The sequence below is a fragment of the Sus scrofa genome, chromosome 7 (genome assembly GCF_000003025.6).
Source record: "Sus scrofa isolate TJ Tabasco breed Duroc chromosome 7, Sscrofa11.1, whole genome shotgun sequence".
In the NCBI taxonomy this organism is placed as follows: domain Eukaryota; kingdom Metazoa; phylum Chordata; class Mammalia; order Artiodactyla; family Suidae; genus Sus; species Sus scrofa.
In genome coordinates this window covers 77,682,367-77,701,019 of record NC_010449.5, presented here as the reverse complement: position 1 = coordinate 77,701,019, position 18,653 = coordinate 77,682,367, and the positions used below count along the sequence as shown (strand labels likewise).

Genomic DNA, 18,653 nt, shown 5'->3' with positions numbered 1-18,653 from the left:
GTCTTTAAACTCCATGCTCCGCCATATTAAATTACTTTCAGTTTTCCAAAGGTAGCCTGATCTCTGTCATTCCTGAGACTTTGCATTTGTTAATATCCTCTTGCCCTGATGACTTTTCCTTCATCTTTGTAACCCCTTTGCCTGGCTGACTCCTACTCATTCTTTCATTTTTAGCCTTTCAATAGATGTGGCAGACTCTTCTCTCCTTTTACAGTAAGAATTTACTTGTCAATATCTGCCCCCAGCCCTACCTCCAACAATGGCGCTTTCAATGTAGGCACAATCTTTGCATTGTTGAGCACTTTATCAAGGAGTTTCTAGTCGTGGCTCAGCTGTTAATGACTAGTATCCATGAGGACTCAGGTTTGATCTCTGAGGTTTGCTCAGCAGGTTAGGGATCCTGCATTGCCATAAGCTGTGGTGTGGGTCACAGATGCGGCTAGGATCCCGCGCGTTGCTGTGGCTGTGGTGTAGGCTGGCAGCTACAGCTCTGATTGGACCCCTAGCCTGGGAACCTCCATATGTGTGGGCGAGGCCCTAAAAAGACCAAAAAAAAAAAAAAGCACTGTATCATTAGCACCTTGCACAGTATGGTTGGTTGTTCACTTAATAACTATTTGCAAAAATCTTCTCCTGTTGATTTTTCCTCTAAATCCTTTTTGAACCCCATCAGCTATTTGGGTTCTGAGTAAGTCCTTGGGAGTAGTGGCAGCTTCAGACTTCCAAAAGGGGGGGACTTGGAAGTGGCAATCTGGTAAGAATGGGAAATCAGGCTTTTATTCAGAAACATCTGCAAGGAAGGCTAGTTTAACACATATATTCTTTATTTGGGCTGGGGTTATGGAGATATGAAAGGGGATGTATAGGCCCCAGCAGGCTATAGCTAATTTCAAATGTGTGAAGACATTCATATGTCCCAGTATCACCAGTTTGTTTTTGGAACTCGATCATACTCTTTTCTTTAAAGGAAAAGTTACTCGCTTCATCTACCTTTTAATTTTAAGTCTGGGATGGCTCTTCAGTGTGCTTATTCTTCTCCCACACACACACAAAATCTATATAGTAATTACTTTGAAAAACACGTGAAGTTCGCACTAATTTACCGCAAAACAAGGTTAGTTTCTGAATAAGTAATTCCGCTTTAGTGGGATTTTCCGTAAGCATACAAATTACATTTTGGGGAAAAAAATCCTACAGGCAGCTAATCCACACCTCCATACTCAACTCTTAGTTACTTTTCAATTATTTACTCCCAATTACACTACTCCCCATTTATCAGCATTTGATTAGAGACTCAATGTAACTTTGGACTAGTTCAAAAAGTAGGGCAGGTAATGTTTTACTTTGAACACTAAAAGCTGCTAAATTTCCACTTCAGGTAATCAGATTTCATAATCTACTTTAAGACAGGTAATATGTACTTACCTATTGTGAGGTCGTGGACCGGCTGGAACCGCTTGTCTGTAAACTGCAGGAGGAGACATGACTTCCCCACACCTGAAAAAGGAGGACGTGGGTTCTAGCAGTTACACGGCAGGGGAACAGTCCAAAGTCGGGGCATCAGGGACTGGGGAAGGGGAGCCCCAAGCCCCGAGCCCCGCCCCCGGCCGGCCGCCCCGCCCCCGCCCGCTCCTCACTTAATGGCCCAGCCCACTAAATGAGCCCCGCCCCCAAGACCCGATTTGGGCCCTTCGGATTCCCGCCCCTGCCTGAGAGCTGTTGTCTGCGGGTTACCTGTGTCCCCGATGATGATGTACTTGAAGAGATAAGCATAAGTCATGGTCCCGTTTCCTCTGGATTCCGGGTCCGCCCGACTTCTACAGCCACTTACCTCCGGCCTCTCTAGCCACGCAATCTACGGACCTCCGGTCCCTTCTAGCCCAGATCACGTCTCTATTGCTCTCCCTCGAAATCCTCTTTCAGTCGGAGCGACGGTAATACCCAGATACCACCTCCGGCGGCGCCTCCAACACTTCTACATGCCATAATACCACCAAGATCCAGGGGGCGATAGCTAGCCTTTCAGTCCGCTCGGCTTTCCCGGGCCTGACTCACAACAGCCCCACGGCGCTCCTTCCAGTCAGCTGAGAGCCACGCACGTCGTTGCGGAAGTGACGGCAGTTCCGTGTCCTGTAGAGGCGGTGGGAGCGATGAGGGCACTGAGGCTGTGGTAGCCGTTGTGTGAAGATGGAGGTAAGCGCCTGAGCGCTAAGAAGGCTGGCGAGAGAACGCGGCTGACGGGGTTGAAGCAGAGATGGGAAGTCGGGCGGAGAGGCGGCTGCCGGGAGGGGAGAGAGCCGAGTTTCGGGAATGTTGTCATAATGTCGGGGTCAGAATCCGTCGCTCCAACCTAATTCCCTACTTCCTCTAACATCCTCGCGGCTTTCTTTTGGTTTCCAGTTTCCCGGAGGAAGTGACAATTACCTGACGATCACTGGACCCTCGCACCCCTTCCTGTCAGGGGCCGAGGTGAGCAAGAGCTGCCGACGTTACGGCGGCGGGGGGGTGGGGGGCTGCTGAGGCAGAGGAGGTGGGGTAGGGTGGTGGGGAGGGGAGCGTGGACGCCGGGGGCTGGTGGTTGGGAATCCGGGGCCGTGATTGATGTTTGCAGAAGAGTGGCAGTTGCTTCCAGAGCCTATGAGAGCTCTGGGGAGGGCCTGGGAAGTTGTTGTCATCAGAAGAGCAAGACCTTGAAAAGAGCGTACCTGTTTATTTCAGAGTGATTCCGGATTGGAATCCAGAATGGAATTTCTCTTTCTGTGAAGGAGAAGTAACTAAAACAATCTTGGGGGATCGCAGCAGGGAGGTGTTTCAGCCAAAGAAATTGGGGAGAGGGAAGGAGTTTACCTAGTAGAGGATAACTATGACATGTGTTCACTCTTAAAACGTACTCTGTTGAAGGGGTCTTTGTTTCATTAAAATTTTCTACTCAGTGATTTTTTAAAAAGTTATGTTTACTTACGTGGTGTTAGCTTGTTTTGCTAGCGACAGTATGAAAGGAAATAGTTGCCTTCAGAAAACATGGAGTTGAGTAGAATATGTGTTTCTGTTTGCCAGTGACTCAGAGTTTGAGCAGCTTACTTCACCTTTGTATGTCACAGTTTCCCCAGCTGTCAAATGGCTGTAATAATAGTTTCTTATGACGTTGTGAGGTAAATGTAATGGTCATGGTGAGGTCCTTTAGTATTACTGGAAAAGTTTTAGTTGAAATACTGTCATAAGTATGCGTCATTTGCTTAGGCAAGGCAAAAGGGAAAGATGGAACAGATACAAATAAATTTCTCAGTCTTAAGAAACTGAAGTTATGAACTTTCCAGTATCTTTTGAGGATTTTGTTTTCAAACATGTCGTAAACCATTTTTGTTAGCTTTTTGTAACAAAAATTCTCAGTTGCTGTTGAATGAACTTATCCTATAATAAATCTTAATGTTTTCACGGATGAGAATTTGATTAGCAAGGGTCATTTGCTATTTGTTCATATTTTCTTCATTGCATTTACTGTTTGTTTTATTCTCCTAAACAGGAGAATGTGTTATAAATGAGCAGCAAATTTAGAAACAATATAAAACTAGGAGTTCCGCTTTGGGGCGCAGTGGAAATGAATCCGACTAGGAACCATGAGGTTGAGGGTTTGATCCCTGGCCTTACTCAGTGGGTTAAGGATCCGGTGTTGCTGTGAGCTGTGGTGTAGGATGCAGATGTGGCTCAGATCTGACATTGCTGTGGCTGTGATATAGGCCAGTGGCTGTAGCTCCCATTGGACCCCTAGCCTGGGAACCTCCATGTGCCAGGGGTACAACCCTAAAAAGCCAAAAGAAACAAAACTAAAATCTGTTTGATGCTTTTCAGTCTCATTGCCATTTTCTTCTGAGTGATATCTCCATGGTTAATTTCATTATTTGGAGTGTTTTAAATTTCACATTGGCCTCATCCGCATGAAAGCACATCATTGCCAACTTCTGAACCATGTCACCACAATTTAATTTATTTTTCTTTCTTTTTAGAGCCATACCCATGGCATATGGAGATTCCCAGGCTAGGGGTTGAATCGGAACTACAGTTGCTAGCCTGCCCCACAGTCACAGCAACATGAGATCTGAGCTGTGTCTGCGAACTAAGCAGCAACGCTGGATCCTTAACCCACTGAGCAGGGCCGGGGATTGAACCCACGTCCTCCTGAATACTAGTCGGGTTCGTTAACCACTGAGCCAGGATGGGAACTCCTGTCTCTCCAGTTTAAATTTCTTATTTAGAGTGTTTTAAATTTCACATGGGCTTCATCAAGGAACTTTCAGAGTTTGAGTCTATCATTTGTTTTAGCTTTATGACTTTAAGACTTTTTAAAAAAAACCTATTTTGCCAAGAAGTTCATAACTAAATTTCAGTGGCTACCTTTAAGCTTAGGGCTCTGTCATTGTTAATATTTGTCCTTCTCATTACAGTTTCTTTGCCGTTCCTTTGCCTCTTTTTTTTCTTTATTTTAATTGGTCTGTGGTTTTAATGTTTCTGGTCCTACTGTTAGCCACCCCAGATACAACTAGCACTAGGTAATTTAAAAATATGTATTTTTAGAAGAGAGTAATTTTGTGGTTTTTTGTTTTGTTTTGTTTTTGTCTTTTTAGGGCCGCACCCATGGCATATGGAGGTTCCCAGGCTAGGGGTCTAATCAGAGCTGTTGTTGCCAGCCTATGCCAGAGCCACAGCAATCCCAGATCTGAGCCGTGTCTGGGACCTACACTACAGCTCATGGCAACACCAGATCCTTAACCCACTGAGCGAGGCTAGGGATCGAACCCAAAACCTTATGGTTCCTAGTTGGATTTGTTTCCACTGCGCCACAACAGGAACTCCCGAAGAGTTATTTTTGGAGGTTTTTTTTTTCTTTTATATGGCCATACCTACTGTGACATATGGATGTTCCCAGGCCAGGGATTAAACATGAGCTGCAGCTGCACCCTATGCTGCAGCTGTGGCAACGCCGGATTCTTAGTGGGGATCAAACCCGAACCTCTGCAATGACCCAAGCTGATACAGTCAGATTCTTAACTCACTGTGCCATAGCGGGAACTCTGGGATCCTTTTTAAAATTTTATTATATTTATAGTTGTACAACCATCTTCACAACCTAATTTTACAACATTTCTATCCCAAACCTCCAGCCCATCCCTCCCTCACAACCTGTTTCCTTTGGTAACCATAAGTTTTTCAAAGTCTGTGAGTCAGTTTCTGTTCTGCAAAGAAGTTCATTGTATCGTTTTTTTAGATTCCACCAATAAGTGCCTATGACATTTGTGTCTCACTGACTTACTTCACTTAACATGATATTTCTAGGTCTGTCTGTGTTGCTGCAAATGCCTTTATTTCAGACCTTTTTATGGCCGAGTAATATTCCATTGTGTATGTGTGCCACATCTTCTTTATCCACTCCTCTGTCCATGGACATTTAGGTTGTTTCCACGTCTTGGCTACTGTATATAGTGCTGCAGTGAACATTGGGGTACGTGTATCCTTTAGAGTCATGGTTTTCTCTGGCTAGATGCCAGGAGTGGGATTACTGGATCAAATGGTAATTTAGTTTTCTGAGGAATCTCCATACTGTTTTTCATAGTGGTTGTATCAATTTACATTCCCACCAAGAGTATAAGAGCATTTCCTTTTCTCCATACCCTCTCCAGCATTCATTGTAGACTTTTCGATGATAGCCATTCTGGCTGGTGTAAGGTGGTACCTAATAGTGGTTTTGACTTGCATTTCTCTAATAATTAGTGATGTTGAACATCTCTTCATGTGTTTTTTAGCCATCTATATGTCTTCTTTGGAGAATTGTTTGTTTAGATCTTCTGGCCTTTTTTTGATGGGGTTGTTTGCTTTTTTGGTTTTGAGCTCCAGAAGGTATTTATAAATTGTGGAGATTAATCCCTTGTCAGTCGCTTCATTTGCAAATATTTTCTCCCATTCTTGTCTTGTCGTGGATTGTCTTGTCGTTTCTTTTAGGGTTTCCTTTGCTTTGTAAAAACTTTTAAGCTTAATTAAGTGCCATTTGTTTATTTTTGTTTTTATTGTCATTACTCTAGGAGGTGGGTCTGAGAAGATACTGCTATGGTTTATGTCAGGGAGTGCTCAGCCTATGTTTTCTCTCAGAGTAAAGTATCTGATCTTATGTTTAGGTCTTTAATCCATTTTGAGTTTATTTTTGTGTATGGTGTTAGGGAGTGTTCTAATTTCATTCTTTATATGTAGCTGTCTAGTTTTCCCAGCACCACTTATTGAAGAGACTGTCTTTTCTCCATTGTATATTCTTTCCTCTTTTGTCATAAATTAGTCAACTATAGGTGCATGTAAGGTTTAATTCTGGGCTTTCTGTCCTGTTCCACTGATGTATGTTTCTGTTTTTGTGCCACTACCATATTGTTTTGATGATTGTAGCTTTGTAGTATAGTCTGAGGTCAGGGAGCTCCATTCCTCAGCTCCATTTTTCTTTTTCAGGATTGTTTTGGCTTTTCTGGGTCTTCTGTGCTTCCAAACAAACTTTAAAATGTTTTGTTCTAGGTTTGTGAAAAATGCTGTTAGTAATTTGATAGGGATTGCATTGAATCTGTAGATTGCTTTGGGTAGTATAGTCATTTTGACAGTATTGTTTTCTTCCAAGAAAAACAAATGTTCACAAAAGTATGAACCATAAAAAATTTGAAAAATTGGACTTCATTGAAATTGAGAACTTCTTCCCATCAAAAGACATTAAAAAATTACATAGGCCCTTCACAGACTGGGAGAAGATATTTTATATATATATATATATATGGGTCATATTTAGAATATATTCAGATACCTCTGCAGAGTAAAATAAAGACTTCATTTTCTTTTTCTTTTTTTAATGGATGCATCTATGGCATATGGAAATTCTTGGGTCAGGAACCTACACTGCAGGTTTGGCATTGCCAGATCCTTTAACCCTCTGAGCCAGGCCAGGGATGGAACCTTCACCCAACAGTGAACCAAGCCACTGCAGTTGGATTCTTAACCCACTACACAGCAGGAACTCCAAAGAATACAATTTTAAAATGAGCAGAAGATTTGAACTCATACATCACAAGCGGGGGTATCCAAATTGCCATTATGCATATGAGAAAGTGTCATCATCATTAATCAGGGAATTGCCAACTAAAATCACAATTAGGTACCATTTCACACCCACCAGAATGGTTAAAACTAAAAAGACTGACAATTCCAAGAGTTGACAAGGCTGTAGGTTAAGTCTTAATCATTGCTGGTGAGGGTGTAAATTGATTTAACCACTTTGTAAAACTAGCAGTATCTACTAAAGATAAATATATACCTATCCTGTGACCTAATAATTCCATATATATATCTATGAAATAAGTGTATATACTCTCTAAAGACATGTATGTTCACAGCAACTTTGTTTATATAGTAAACAGTAGAAACAAACCAAATGTCTATAAACTGGTACATTTGTAAAAAGGGAATATTACGAGTTCCCATTGTGGTGCAACAGTATCAGCCATGTCCCTGCAGTATCAGAATGCATGTTCAATCTCTGGCCCACCACAGTGGGTTAAAAGGATCTGGCGTTGCTGCAGGTGTGGCATAGGCCAGAACTATAGCTTGGATCTGGCCCCAGAACTCCATATGCTGCAGGGTGGCCAAAAAAAGAAAAAAAAAAAAAGAGTACTAGGCAGCAATAAAAAAAAAAAGAATGAACTAGTAATAAATGCAGCCTGGGTGATCTCAAAAATGTATTGTTGAGTAAAAGAAGCCAGACAAAAAGAGTAAATACTATATGAATTCATTTTTTAATGAAGATCATGAACAGACAAAATTATACTGTGCTGATAGAAATCAGAATAGTGGTACCTGTTGTGAAAGGGAGGAAGTATTGACTAGAAGGAGCATGAGAAAGTCTTTTAGAGTGATGGAAATGTTTTGTGTCTTTATCTGGCTGGTAGTTAATTGGGTGTGTGTGTGTGTGTGTGTGTGTGTGTGTGTGTGTATAATAATGATAATAATTTTTGAAGAGTAAGAGTCCAGAGAGGAAGGCTTAGCATTATTATAGCATTGCTTGAGAGAAGAAAGCCCTATAATCTGAAGGGAATTTAATCTTTGTTTCCCTCATTCAGGTTGGCTCTTAGATAATAATATTGCACTTTGAGCACTTTGAAGAAATAAGTCATAAAGATAACTATCCTTAATTAGGAAAGGTATTTATAACATTAGAACCAGTTAATGATTTCAGGCTGAATAGTTAAATTTTTCACTATTATATCATTTTTTAAGAACAATTAAGTTATTTTAATAGCCCATACTATCAGTGTATTATTGAAAAAATAGGTGTTTGATTAAAATAAATTTATTTAAAATGAATAAAGAAATATACACAAATATATACAAGAAACTACTTAAGGAAATACTGGATAGGAGTTCCCATCATGACTCAGTGGTAGTATCCATGAGGATGCAGGTTCAATCCTTGGCCTTGCTCAGTGGGTTAAGGATCTGGCATTGCCCATGAGCTGTAGCAGCTGCAGCTTTGACTTGCCCCCAAGCCTGGGAACCTCCATATGCCATGAGTGTGGCCCTAAAAAGACAAATAAATAAAAAGATAAACAAACAAACTGTAATTCCCAAACTGCTTCCTCTCTAGGAGAGAAGGAAACAAAAGCTAAGTGGGAAGGTAGCAGCATCATGTTCCTGTTTTCTTCTTCTGTGTTCAAATCATTTATTTTTACTTTAATATTTCCTAGTTTTTCTTTATTTTATATTTGACAGTCTAGAGTATGATTTAGTTATGTAGTAAATCCACTAAAAGTAACTTCATTATTGGATTTTACCCATGATCTTACAGATTATTTGTGGTAAAAGATTTGGAGTAGATCTCCATTCTAGCATGTGGCTTATTACCCTTCTGTTTTTTGTTTTTTTTTTTTTTTTTTTTTTCTATTTTGGCCACTCGCACAGTATATGGAAGTTCCCTGGCCAGGGAACAAATCCAAGCCACAGTGCAACCTATGCCACAGCTGCAGCAACACCAGATCCTTAACTCACTGTGCCAGGGCAGGGATAGAATCTGCACCACCTCAGAGACAACACCAGATTCTTAACTTGCTGCTTCACAGTGGGAACTCCCTTCTGTATTCTTGATCCCTGTCATTATTTTACTCTTCTTTTTTAAGAAAAAGAAACAAACGAGTTCCCGTCATGGCTCAGCGGTTAACGAATCTGACTAGCACCCATTGCACTTTGAGTACGCAAGTTCAATCCCTGGCCTTGCTAGTGCATTAAGGATCCGGCCTTGCCAAGAGCTGTGGTGTAGGTTGCAGATGTGGCTCGGATCCTGTGTTGCTGTGGATGTGGTGTAGGCCAGCAGCTACAGCTCCAATTTGACCCCTAACCTGGGAACCTCCATATGCCACAGGTGCAGCCCTAAAAAGAAAAAAAAAAGAATCAAACAAAATCCCCCCCCAAAAAATGCCCATAAATAATGCCTTGTTAATTTGATACAATGGAATTAACTCCAGATGTTTTATGAAGGCTAGCTAGCCCTTTGTTGAACAATCCTCTCTTGTTTTGTATGTGAGTTTTTTTCAGTTCTCATAAACAAATAGTATCATTCTCATATCTCAGCAGAGTTGCTTTTTTATTTATTGTGGTAAGCAGAAAAGGATAGTTATCTTTTGCTTTACCAAAGCAACCTGTATCTTCTTAAAAACTGTAAACCACTATTATACAAGTTTTAATCTAGAACAATAAATATTTCCCCAGATCCTTTCTCTTGTTCCTGTAACTTTGTTTGTTTGCATGAGAATTTGGTAAAAATCTTTGTACTCCCTTCCTGAAAAATGCTGACATAAACTTAAAGGAAATTTCAGAAAGAGTCATGGACCTGAAGTTAAGAACTTCCACATAATAACAAAAATTATGAGCTGTGTACTGAGAAAAGTTAAGTTCTTGGGGAGAGTTTTAGTTTTTCTTCAAGAATTGTCTGCTCTTATGCTCTTTATGTTCCCCTCTTGTTATAGCCCAAATTTTTAACATGATGAGTAAGATAGTAAGGCTCTTAGAGGAGGAAAATAAAGAAATGAAGCTATATCCGTATATTTTTTTCTTCTAGGAGACTTGTTTCCCAATGTGATTCAGAGAAGTTGGGCATTTCATAGACATTCTTTCTCCCTAGTTTTACTAGCTGGAAATACTCCGTCTAGAAAAATTTATTTATTTATTTTTGGTCTTTTTAGGGCTGCATCCACGGCATAGGGAGATTCCCAGGCTAGGGGTCAAATTGGAGCTGTAGCCGCTGGCCTGTACCACAGCCACAACAAGGCCAGATCCTTAACCCACTGAGCGAGGCAAGGGATCAAACCTGCGTCCTCATGAATACTAGTCAGATTCATTTCCGCTGAGCCATGATGGGAACTCCTAGAAACACTTAAAATAGCGATATTGGAATTCTCTTGAGATAGAGCAGATTAAGGATTCAGTGTTGTCATTGTAGTGGCTTGGGTCGCTGCTGAGGTTCGAGTTCTATCCCTGGCCCATGAGTTTCCATATGCCGTGGATGCAGGCCCCCCCCCCAAAAAAAAGAACATAGCATTTATTATTATTTTAGGCCAGACGTATGTCTCTTAGCTCCATGAATGGTGGCCTCATTCAGGATAGAGAGGATATTAAATTGTACTTAGACTTAGAGGAAGGGATTGGGTCTTCCAGCTGGAGTAATCTCTTTTTTTCTTCCTCTCTTGCAGAAAGGCTTGTTCAGAGCAAGACTAGGAATGTGTTTGGGAACAGTTAGAGAACCGGTTTGCCTTCTGGCTGTATCTCTTACGAATGTTTTTCTCACTATTATCCTTACCTTGGCATTGTTGGGTTTTCCGAAAATCTTGTACAAATGGGAGTTTTATTTGTTGTTGACATCATGATTTCTAAAATGGAGAAGAGGTAGGAGATTCTTAAGTGTATATCTTTTAGAGGGGCGTAAGTTTCCCATGACGGTACCTTTTAGGATCTGTTTCAAAGAAACCTAGAGCAACAAACTATAATTGTGTGGTTGACAGTTTGTGTGATGACACAGTACATTTGAAATACCTGCTGTCTATTAGAATCTTTAGAGAGATTTAAGCATCATAGCTAAACAGGTTATAAAGGGTAGGTCCTTACAATCAACATGGTGAAGGTAGAAAAGAGATAAAAGAATTGAAAACTGTGATTGATGTTGGCAGCCTTGTATGTACCAACCATATAAAGAAGAGGAGAGACTTATTTGTAAAAATAAATAAGTCCTAAGAAACTGATAACAAAAATAGGATCTAGGCTGAAAAGAGGTTTGCTGACAATCTCCAGTGCTCGGCCATGTTCTTAACTTAGCAGTATGCAGTCTCTCCTCTTCCCACTAAGTCTTTTTCTCTTCTCCTCCCTGCAGACGTTCCATACACCAAGCTTAGGCGATGAGGAGTTTGAAATCCCACCCATCTCCTTGGATTCTGATCCCTCACTGGCTGTCTCGGATGTGGTTGGACACTTTGATGACCTGGCAGACCCTTCCTCCTCTCAGGATGGCAGCTTTTCAGCCCAATATGGGGTCCAGACATTGGACATGCCTGTGGGCATGACCCATGGCTTGATGGAGCAGGGCGGGGGGCTCCTGAGTGGGGGCTTGACCATGGTAAGGGGCAAGACGTTATCAGGCTTACCCACGCTCATATTAAGGCCTGATGTAAGGGAGGATATAAATGACACTCTGTTCCCCACTACATTCAGGATATTACTTATTTCTCATTCTTCTGGCTCAGGCTCACCAACAAAGATTTCATTTCTCCTGAATAAATGAGATTTATCATCTGAATCAATTTTACTTGAAAAATTTTTTAAATTATAAAATGTCCAGTGTTAACCCTGAAATGAAAATGATTTATTGGGATTTTTGAAAGAAAAAAAAGTTTTTTCCCCCTACTATTACGGTTTTCACATCCTAGGATTCAAATGTGAGAGTGAGTGGCCTTGGTGATAGTGGTGAGCATAGCTGCCTTGCAAATGTAAGTGTGATAGCTGCCATGTTAAGGGATGGATTCAAATATGTTTGGGAGGTCCCTTGTGGCGCAGAGGGTTAAGGATCCAGCATTGTCACTGCAGTGGCTCGGGTTGCTGCTGTGGCACAGATTTGATCCCTGGGCTGGGACTTTCCACATGCCACAGGCTCCCAAAACAAAAACTGTCTTCTAGCACATTCCATCAGTGGTACATCACACACTCTGCTCGATGTCAAACATCTCTAACATTGGCCTTATTTACTCTGATTGCTTGTGTATTGCAACTTTTTAACAGCCACTGTTTTAGGAAGGTACAGGGGGGGAATTTTTCTTTACCCTGAGTATCATCACTATCCCCAAATTACTGAGTAATTTACTTGCTCTTTAAATTAACATTTCCAAAATTAAGACTGCTTTGGTTACTTTTGGTTATTTTGATACAGCCCTTTGTGTACAAAGAAGTGACTTTAGTAATTTCTGTATTTTATTAAAAAGCTTAGTATGTCTTATATGTATATAAATTATTTGATGTTTAAACGGTGATACATCTTGGGTAAGCAGAGAGTTTATGAACTGTCCTGAATTTGGGTGGGGGGGGGAGAGTGGTGTCTTTTATATTTAGTGTTTATAATTAGTCCTTCTGCTTCTCTCAGGACTTGGATCATTCTATAGGAACTCAGTATAGCGCCAACCCACCTGTTACAATTGATGTACCAATGACAGACATGACATCTGGCTTGATGGGGCATAGCCAGTTGACCACCATTGATCAGTCAGAACTGAGTTCTCAACTTGGTTTGAGCTTAGGGGGTGGCACCATCCTGCCACCTGCCCAGTCACCTGAGGATCGTCTTTCAACCACCCCTTCACCTACTAGTTCACTTCATGAGGATGGTGTTGAGGAATTCCGGAGGGTGAGGCATTCCCTGCCAAAATCAAATCTGCCATGTTATTCTGGGAAACTCTTGCCCCACAGATTCTACTGAGTATTCTTTACTCCTGTCCTGCCATCTCCTTTGATCTTTTCTGGGTTTAGGGTCCCACCTCTCAACTTATAATTTACATTTCTCCTTCCAATCCCCATTCTTACTGGTCCTCACATACTTTACTAATATCTTAATCTTACTCCTTCTATTTTTAGCATTTCTGAAAATTCTATTCATGTGACTAATTTACCCCATTTAAAAGTCCATTTCTTAAGTTCTGCAGACACAATACTTCCCTTCTTCTTGTAATTTTCTTTTTCCCCTACAGCAACTTCCCAGCCAGAAGACAGTTGTGGTGGAAGCAGGGAAAAAGCAGAAGGCTCCAAAGAAGAGAAAAAAGAAAGATCCTAATGAACCTCAAAAACCAGTTTCAGCATATGCTTTGTTCTTTCGTGACACACAAGCTGCCATCAAGGGACAGAATCCCAATGCCACTTTTGGGGAGGTTTCAAAAATTGTGGCCTCCATGTGGGACAGTCTTGGAGAGGAGCAAAAGCAGGTGAGCAAATAATGAAGAACTAGGGGATAGTGAATACTCTAAGAAGCAAGGGGATAAAAACTAAGTTTTTAGAGTTCCCATTGTGGCACAGTGGAATCGAATCCGACTAGGAACCATGAGATTTCGGGTTCAATCCCTGGCCTCACTCAGTGGGTTAAGGATCCGGTGTTGCTGTGAGCTGTGGTGTAGGTCACAGACGAGGCTCGGATCCTGCATTGCTGTGGCTGTGGCGTAGGCTGGCAGCTACAGCTTCAATTTGACCTTTATCCTGGGAATCTCCATATGCCTCGGGTGTGGCCCAAAAAAGCAAAAGTTTTAACTTTTTTACAAATTCTTATTTGATATAAACTCTTTGTTAATGGCATTCAAGATCATTCTTTGTCTTAAAAGTTGTAGCCATACATGGAATCCAGAATACCCATCTAAAAATTATTAATTAGTAAAATAATTTAGTATGATAATTAGTTATTATAAAAACACTAAATCCAACTTTTTTTTTTCTGCAGTCCATTTTATTTTATTTTTTTTTTCCCACTGTATTTTTTTTTTTTGTTTTAAATCCAACTTTTCTAAGCCCTTTCTTTTCCATCTGTAAAATTAGGCTATGCTTCGGTAGGTTGCATGCTATAGTTAACTATAAAATCCATAACCAGGAGTTCCCTGGTAGCACAGTGGGTTAAGGACCCAGCCTTGTCACTAATGTGGTGAGGGTTCCATCCCATCCTAGGAAATTCCACATGCTGCAGGGGCAGCCAAAAAAAATAAAATCTACAACTGGAGTTCCCACTGTGGCTTAATGGGGGCTGTGGCATCTCTGCAGCACCAGGTTGCAGGTTTGATCCCCAGCTGGACACAGTTGGTTAAGGACCTGGTGTTATAGTCGCAGTGTTTATCACAGCTGTAGCTCAGATCTTATGGGCCTGGGAATTCCATAAACTACAAGCAGTCAAGAAAAAAAGGTATTAAAAAATAAAATCTACAACCAAGTTTGGATTTACATTTTTTTGATTGGCATCATATAAACTTGAAAAATATCATTTGGAGTTCCTGTCGTGGCGCAGTGGTTAACGAATCCAACTAGGAACCATGAGGTTGCAGGTTCGATCCCTGCCCTTGCTCAGTGGGTTAACGATCCGGCGTTACCGTGAGCTGTGGTGTAGGTTGCAGACGCAGCTCGGATCCCGAGTTGCTGTGGCTCTGGCATAGGCCAGTGGCTATAGCTCCGATTGGACCCCTAGTTTGGGAACCTCCATATACCGTGGGAGCGGCCCAAGAAATAGCAAAAAAAAAAAAAAAAAAAAAAAAAAAAAAAAATCATTAATTTCCCTAAATGTAATCTGGATTAAACGAATGAAAATTATGATACTATGTAAGATATAATTGAAATTGAATGGTTTTAATTATCATTACCCTAAAACTCCCCAGGTCTTATGTCACAGTGAGTTGTTAATCATTAAAACAAAAAACTGGAAGTTCCCACTGTGGCTCACTGGGATCTGCATCTCTGCAGCCCCAGGATGCAGGTTTGATCCCTGGCCTGGCACAGTGGGTTAAAGGATCTGGCATATCTGCAGCTGCGGCATAGGTCATAAGGGCAGCTCAGATCTGATCCCTGGCCTGCAAACTCCATGTGGGGCAAGGCACCAAAAAAAGAAAAAAAAAACAAAACAAAAAAAACCTGAATTTATTCTACAATAAATTTATTCTACAAAATTTATATCAGTTACCTACTTCTCAAGTAAATTTAATGGCTTAAGACAGTAGCAATTTATTATTTCTTACGATTCTACAAATTGGTTGGGTGGTTTTCTTGGTGTTTTTGCCTCATATCTACAGTTGTACTCAAATGGTAGCTAATATTTGATAGCTGGTCAAGATGACCTAGCTCCCACATCTGGCAGTTGGTGCTACCTATTGTCAAAAATGCCTTGGTTCTCTGTCATCCTCCAGTAGGCTAGACTGACTTCTTTACACTATGGCAGACTTAAAATAATGTTCCAAGAGAATAAAAACTGATGCCCCCAACATCTTTGTGTCAGTTCAACCACACCCTAATGGTTAAAGCAACTCACAGCTAGCCCAAATTCAAAGGAAGGGGACATAGGTTTCAGCTGTTGATGAAAGACTAGGTGTGCAGCACAGGATAAATTCTTGTGGCCATCATTGCAGTTTACCACACACCTTATCAGAGAGTATAATGATTAGGCATAATCCCAGGCTAAACAGACTACTGATTTTATAATAGTTTTGGAGTCAGGATTTGTTTTAGTTACAGAAATGGATGTGGATTGGTGTTAGTTTTAGAAGTGTAGTTATCCTGTAAGTTATTCTTATTGATTGGCTGGCTTCCAGATGCATGGTCACTGGAAGGTCTGCCATGGTAACTGTCTTGATTACTGGCTTTCGGAAACATATTCACCAAGAGTTGTCAATATTTAGACTGGAGATGAACTGTCTTTCATTGATGAATAATTATCAGTCCTTTCTAGGAGTATGGGGCTTTCTAAATAGTCTCTCTTTCTACAGGTGTACAAGAGGAAAACTGAAGCTGCCAAGAAAGAGTATCTAAAGGCTCTGGCTGCTTATAAAGATAATCAGGAGTGTCAGGTAAGAGGGCTGGGGTAGGTGGATTTAAACCAATGAGATTTTTTTTTGAGCTGTTTATTAACAGTTATAAGAAGTAAATGCCACTGAAAACCTGTGGAACCTATTAATACCACATAGTATTAAAAGCTTAAATGTAGGAGTTCCTGTTGCAGCTCAGTGGAAATAAATCTGACTAGCACCCATGAGGACACAACTTGATCCCTGGCCTCACTCAGTGGGTTAAAGATCCAGCTTTGCCTTGAGCTATGGTGTAGGTCGCACATTTGGCTTGGACCTGGCATTGCTGTGGCTGTGGTGTAGGCCGGCAGCTACAATTCCAGTTCAGTCCCAAGCCTGGCACCTCCATATGCCACCAGTGCAGCCCTAGAAAAAGAAGACACAGGAAAGCTTAAACGTATTTAACAGGTTTCCTGTTGTTTCCATCATAAACCAGGCCAAACAGTCTGTCTTCCTGAGTTTGTTATTTTTATTGTTTACTTTAGCCAGGTAGCACCCAGGGTGTTCTTTTTCTTTTTCTCTCCTCCCCCACCCCACTAATCTGTGATATATCTTTTGTTGGAAGGTAGTTATAGTGAATATGTCCTGGGGAAGAGAATAAATCTCCCAGTTACTTTCTTTTTCCTTTTTCTTTTGGTCTTTTTTTAGGCCACTGTAGAAACAGTGGAATTGGATCCAGCACCACCATCGCAGACTCCTTCTCCACCTCCTGTGGCTACAACTGCTGACCCAGCATCTCCAGCACCAGCCACAACAGAGCCTCCGGCCCTGTCTCCTTCCATTGTTGTTAATTCCACTCTTTCATCCTATGTGACAAACCAAGCATCTTCTGGAGCTGGGGGTCAGCCCAATATTACCAAGTTGATTATTACCAAACAGATGTTGCCTTCTTCTATTACTATGTCTCAAGGAGGGATGGTTACCGTTATCCCAGCAACAGTGGTGACCTCCCGGGGGCTCCAACTAGGCCAAACCAGTACAGCTACTATCCAGCCTAGTCAACAAGCCCAGATTGTCACTCGGTCAGTGTTGCAGGCAGCAGCAGCAGCAGCAGCTTCTATGCAACTGCCTCCACCCCGACTACAACCCCCTCCATTGCAACAGATGCCTCAGCCCCCCACTCAGCAACAAGTGACCATTCTGCAGCAGCCTCCCCCACTCCAGGCCATGCAACAGCCTCCACCACAGAAATTTCGAATCAATTTACAGCAACAGCCACCTCCGCTGCAGGTCAAGATTGTGCCTCCACCCACTCTGAAAATGCAGACTACCTTAGTTCCACCACCTGTAGAAAATAGTCCTGAGCAGCCTATGAACAGCAGCCCTGAGGCCCATACTGTGGAGGAAACCTCTCCTGAGACAATCTGTGAGATGATCACAGATGTAGTTCCTGAGGTGAGTGTCCGTTTTCAAATATTTTCTCTAGACCAGTGAAAATGTATAAGAACATTTTTTTGGTCCATATAAAACCAGGGTTGCTACTGGTATTTATTTAATGCCTACCAGCCAGGAGTATGAAATATCCTATAGAGGACAGTTTCCAGCAGCTGACTTGTCCCAACCAAGATGCTCCATAGTGTTTCTGGCCTCCTGTCACAGACTACTCTTTAAGTAAGCAGAAGTAATACTGTAGTTCAACTAGAGAAGATACAGCTTAAGCATAGAGTTGTTTCTCAGAGGTGTCTACCCAAGGATTCAAAGCTTTGAGATAAATCCTTCCATTTCTCCCACTTGACTACTTGCCTTGATGCTTTAAAGTAAGGGGATGGGAGTTCCCATCATGACGCAGTGGAAGCAAACACAACTAAGAACCATGAGGTTTCAGGTTTGATCCCTGGCCTCACTCAGAGGGTCAAGGATCTGGCGTTGCCGTGAGATGTTGCGTAGGTTGAAGACGTGACTCAGATCCAGCGTTGCTGTTGCTGTGGTATAGGCCGGCGGCTACAGCTCCAATTGGACCCCTAGCTTGAGAACCTCCATGTGCCAAGGGTGTGGCTCTAAAAAGACAAAACAGGAGTTCCCGTCGTGGCGCAGTGGTTAATGAATCCAACTAGGAACCATGAGGTTGCGGGTTCGGTCCCTGCCCTTGCTCAGTGGGTTAACGATCCGGCGTTGCCGTGAGCTGTGGTGTAGGTTGCAGACGCGGCTCGGACCCCGCGTTGCTGTGGCTCTGGCGTAGGCCGGTGGCTACAGCTCCGATTCAACCCTAGCCTGGGAACCTCCATATGCCGTGGGAGCGGCCCAAGAAATAGCAACAACAACAACAACAACAACAACAACAAAAAAGACAAAAAAAAAAAAAAAAAAAAAAAGACAAAACACACACACACAAACACAAAAGTAAGGGAATGAACAGATTCAAAGCTTTGAGGTAAATCCTTCCTTTTCTCCCACTTGACTACTTGGCTTGATGCTTTAAAAGTAAGGGGATGAACAGATGCCAGTTATCCTAGTTTTCACTTGTACATGCCACTGAAAACCTGTGGACCCTGTTAATACCATTGTTTATATAGTATTAAAAGC

At 41.8% G+C, this 18,653-nt stretch overlaps 2 protein-coding genes across 3 annotated transcripts in view; one reads left to right on the top strand and one right to left on the bottom strand.

Moving 5' to 3' along the window:
* The window catches only part of RAB2B (RAB2B, member RAS oncogene family), an 18,305-nt gene extending 16,192 nt beyond the window's left edge, over positions 1-2,113 (bottom strand). Inside the window, exons 1-2 of one of the 2 annotated variants that reach the window (XM_013978245.2) lie at positions 1,735-2,113; positions 1,426-1,497 (exon numbers count right to left, since the gene is read on the bottom strand). In XM_013978245.2, the coding sequence (XP_013833699.1) occupies positions 1,426-1,497; positions 1,735-1,780 (118 nt within the window). In that variant the 5' untranslated portion in view covers positions 1,781-2,113. The remainder of the gene's footprint in view (positions 1-1,425; positions 1,498-1,734) is intronic. The other variant, XM_013978246.2, reaches the window with a different exon arrangement.
* TOX4 (TOX high mobility group box family member 4) overlaps positions 2,068-18,653 on the top strand; it is a 19,548-nt gene continuing 2,962 nt past the window's right edge. The window contains exons 1-7 of the mRNA XM_001929118.6: positions 2,068-2,193; positions 2,401-2,469; positions 11,435-11,677; positions 12,695-12,955; positions 13,296-13,526; positions 16,053-16,133; positions 16,779-17,525. Coding sequence (XP_001929153.1) covers positions 2,188-2,193; positions 2,401-2,469; positions 11,435-11,677; positions 12,695-12,955; positions 13,296-13,526; positions 16,053-16,133; positions 16,779-17,525 — 1,638 coding nt within the window. The 5' untranslated portion in view covers positions 2,068-2,187. The remainder of the gene's footprint in view (positions 2,194-2,400; positions 2,470-11,434; positions 11,678-12,694; positions 12,956-13,295; positions 13,527-16,052; positions 16,134-16,778; positions 17,526-18,653) is intronic.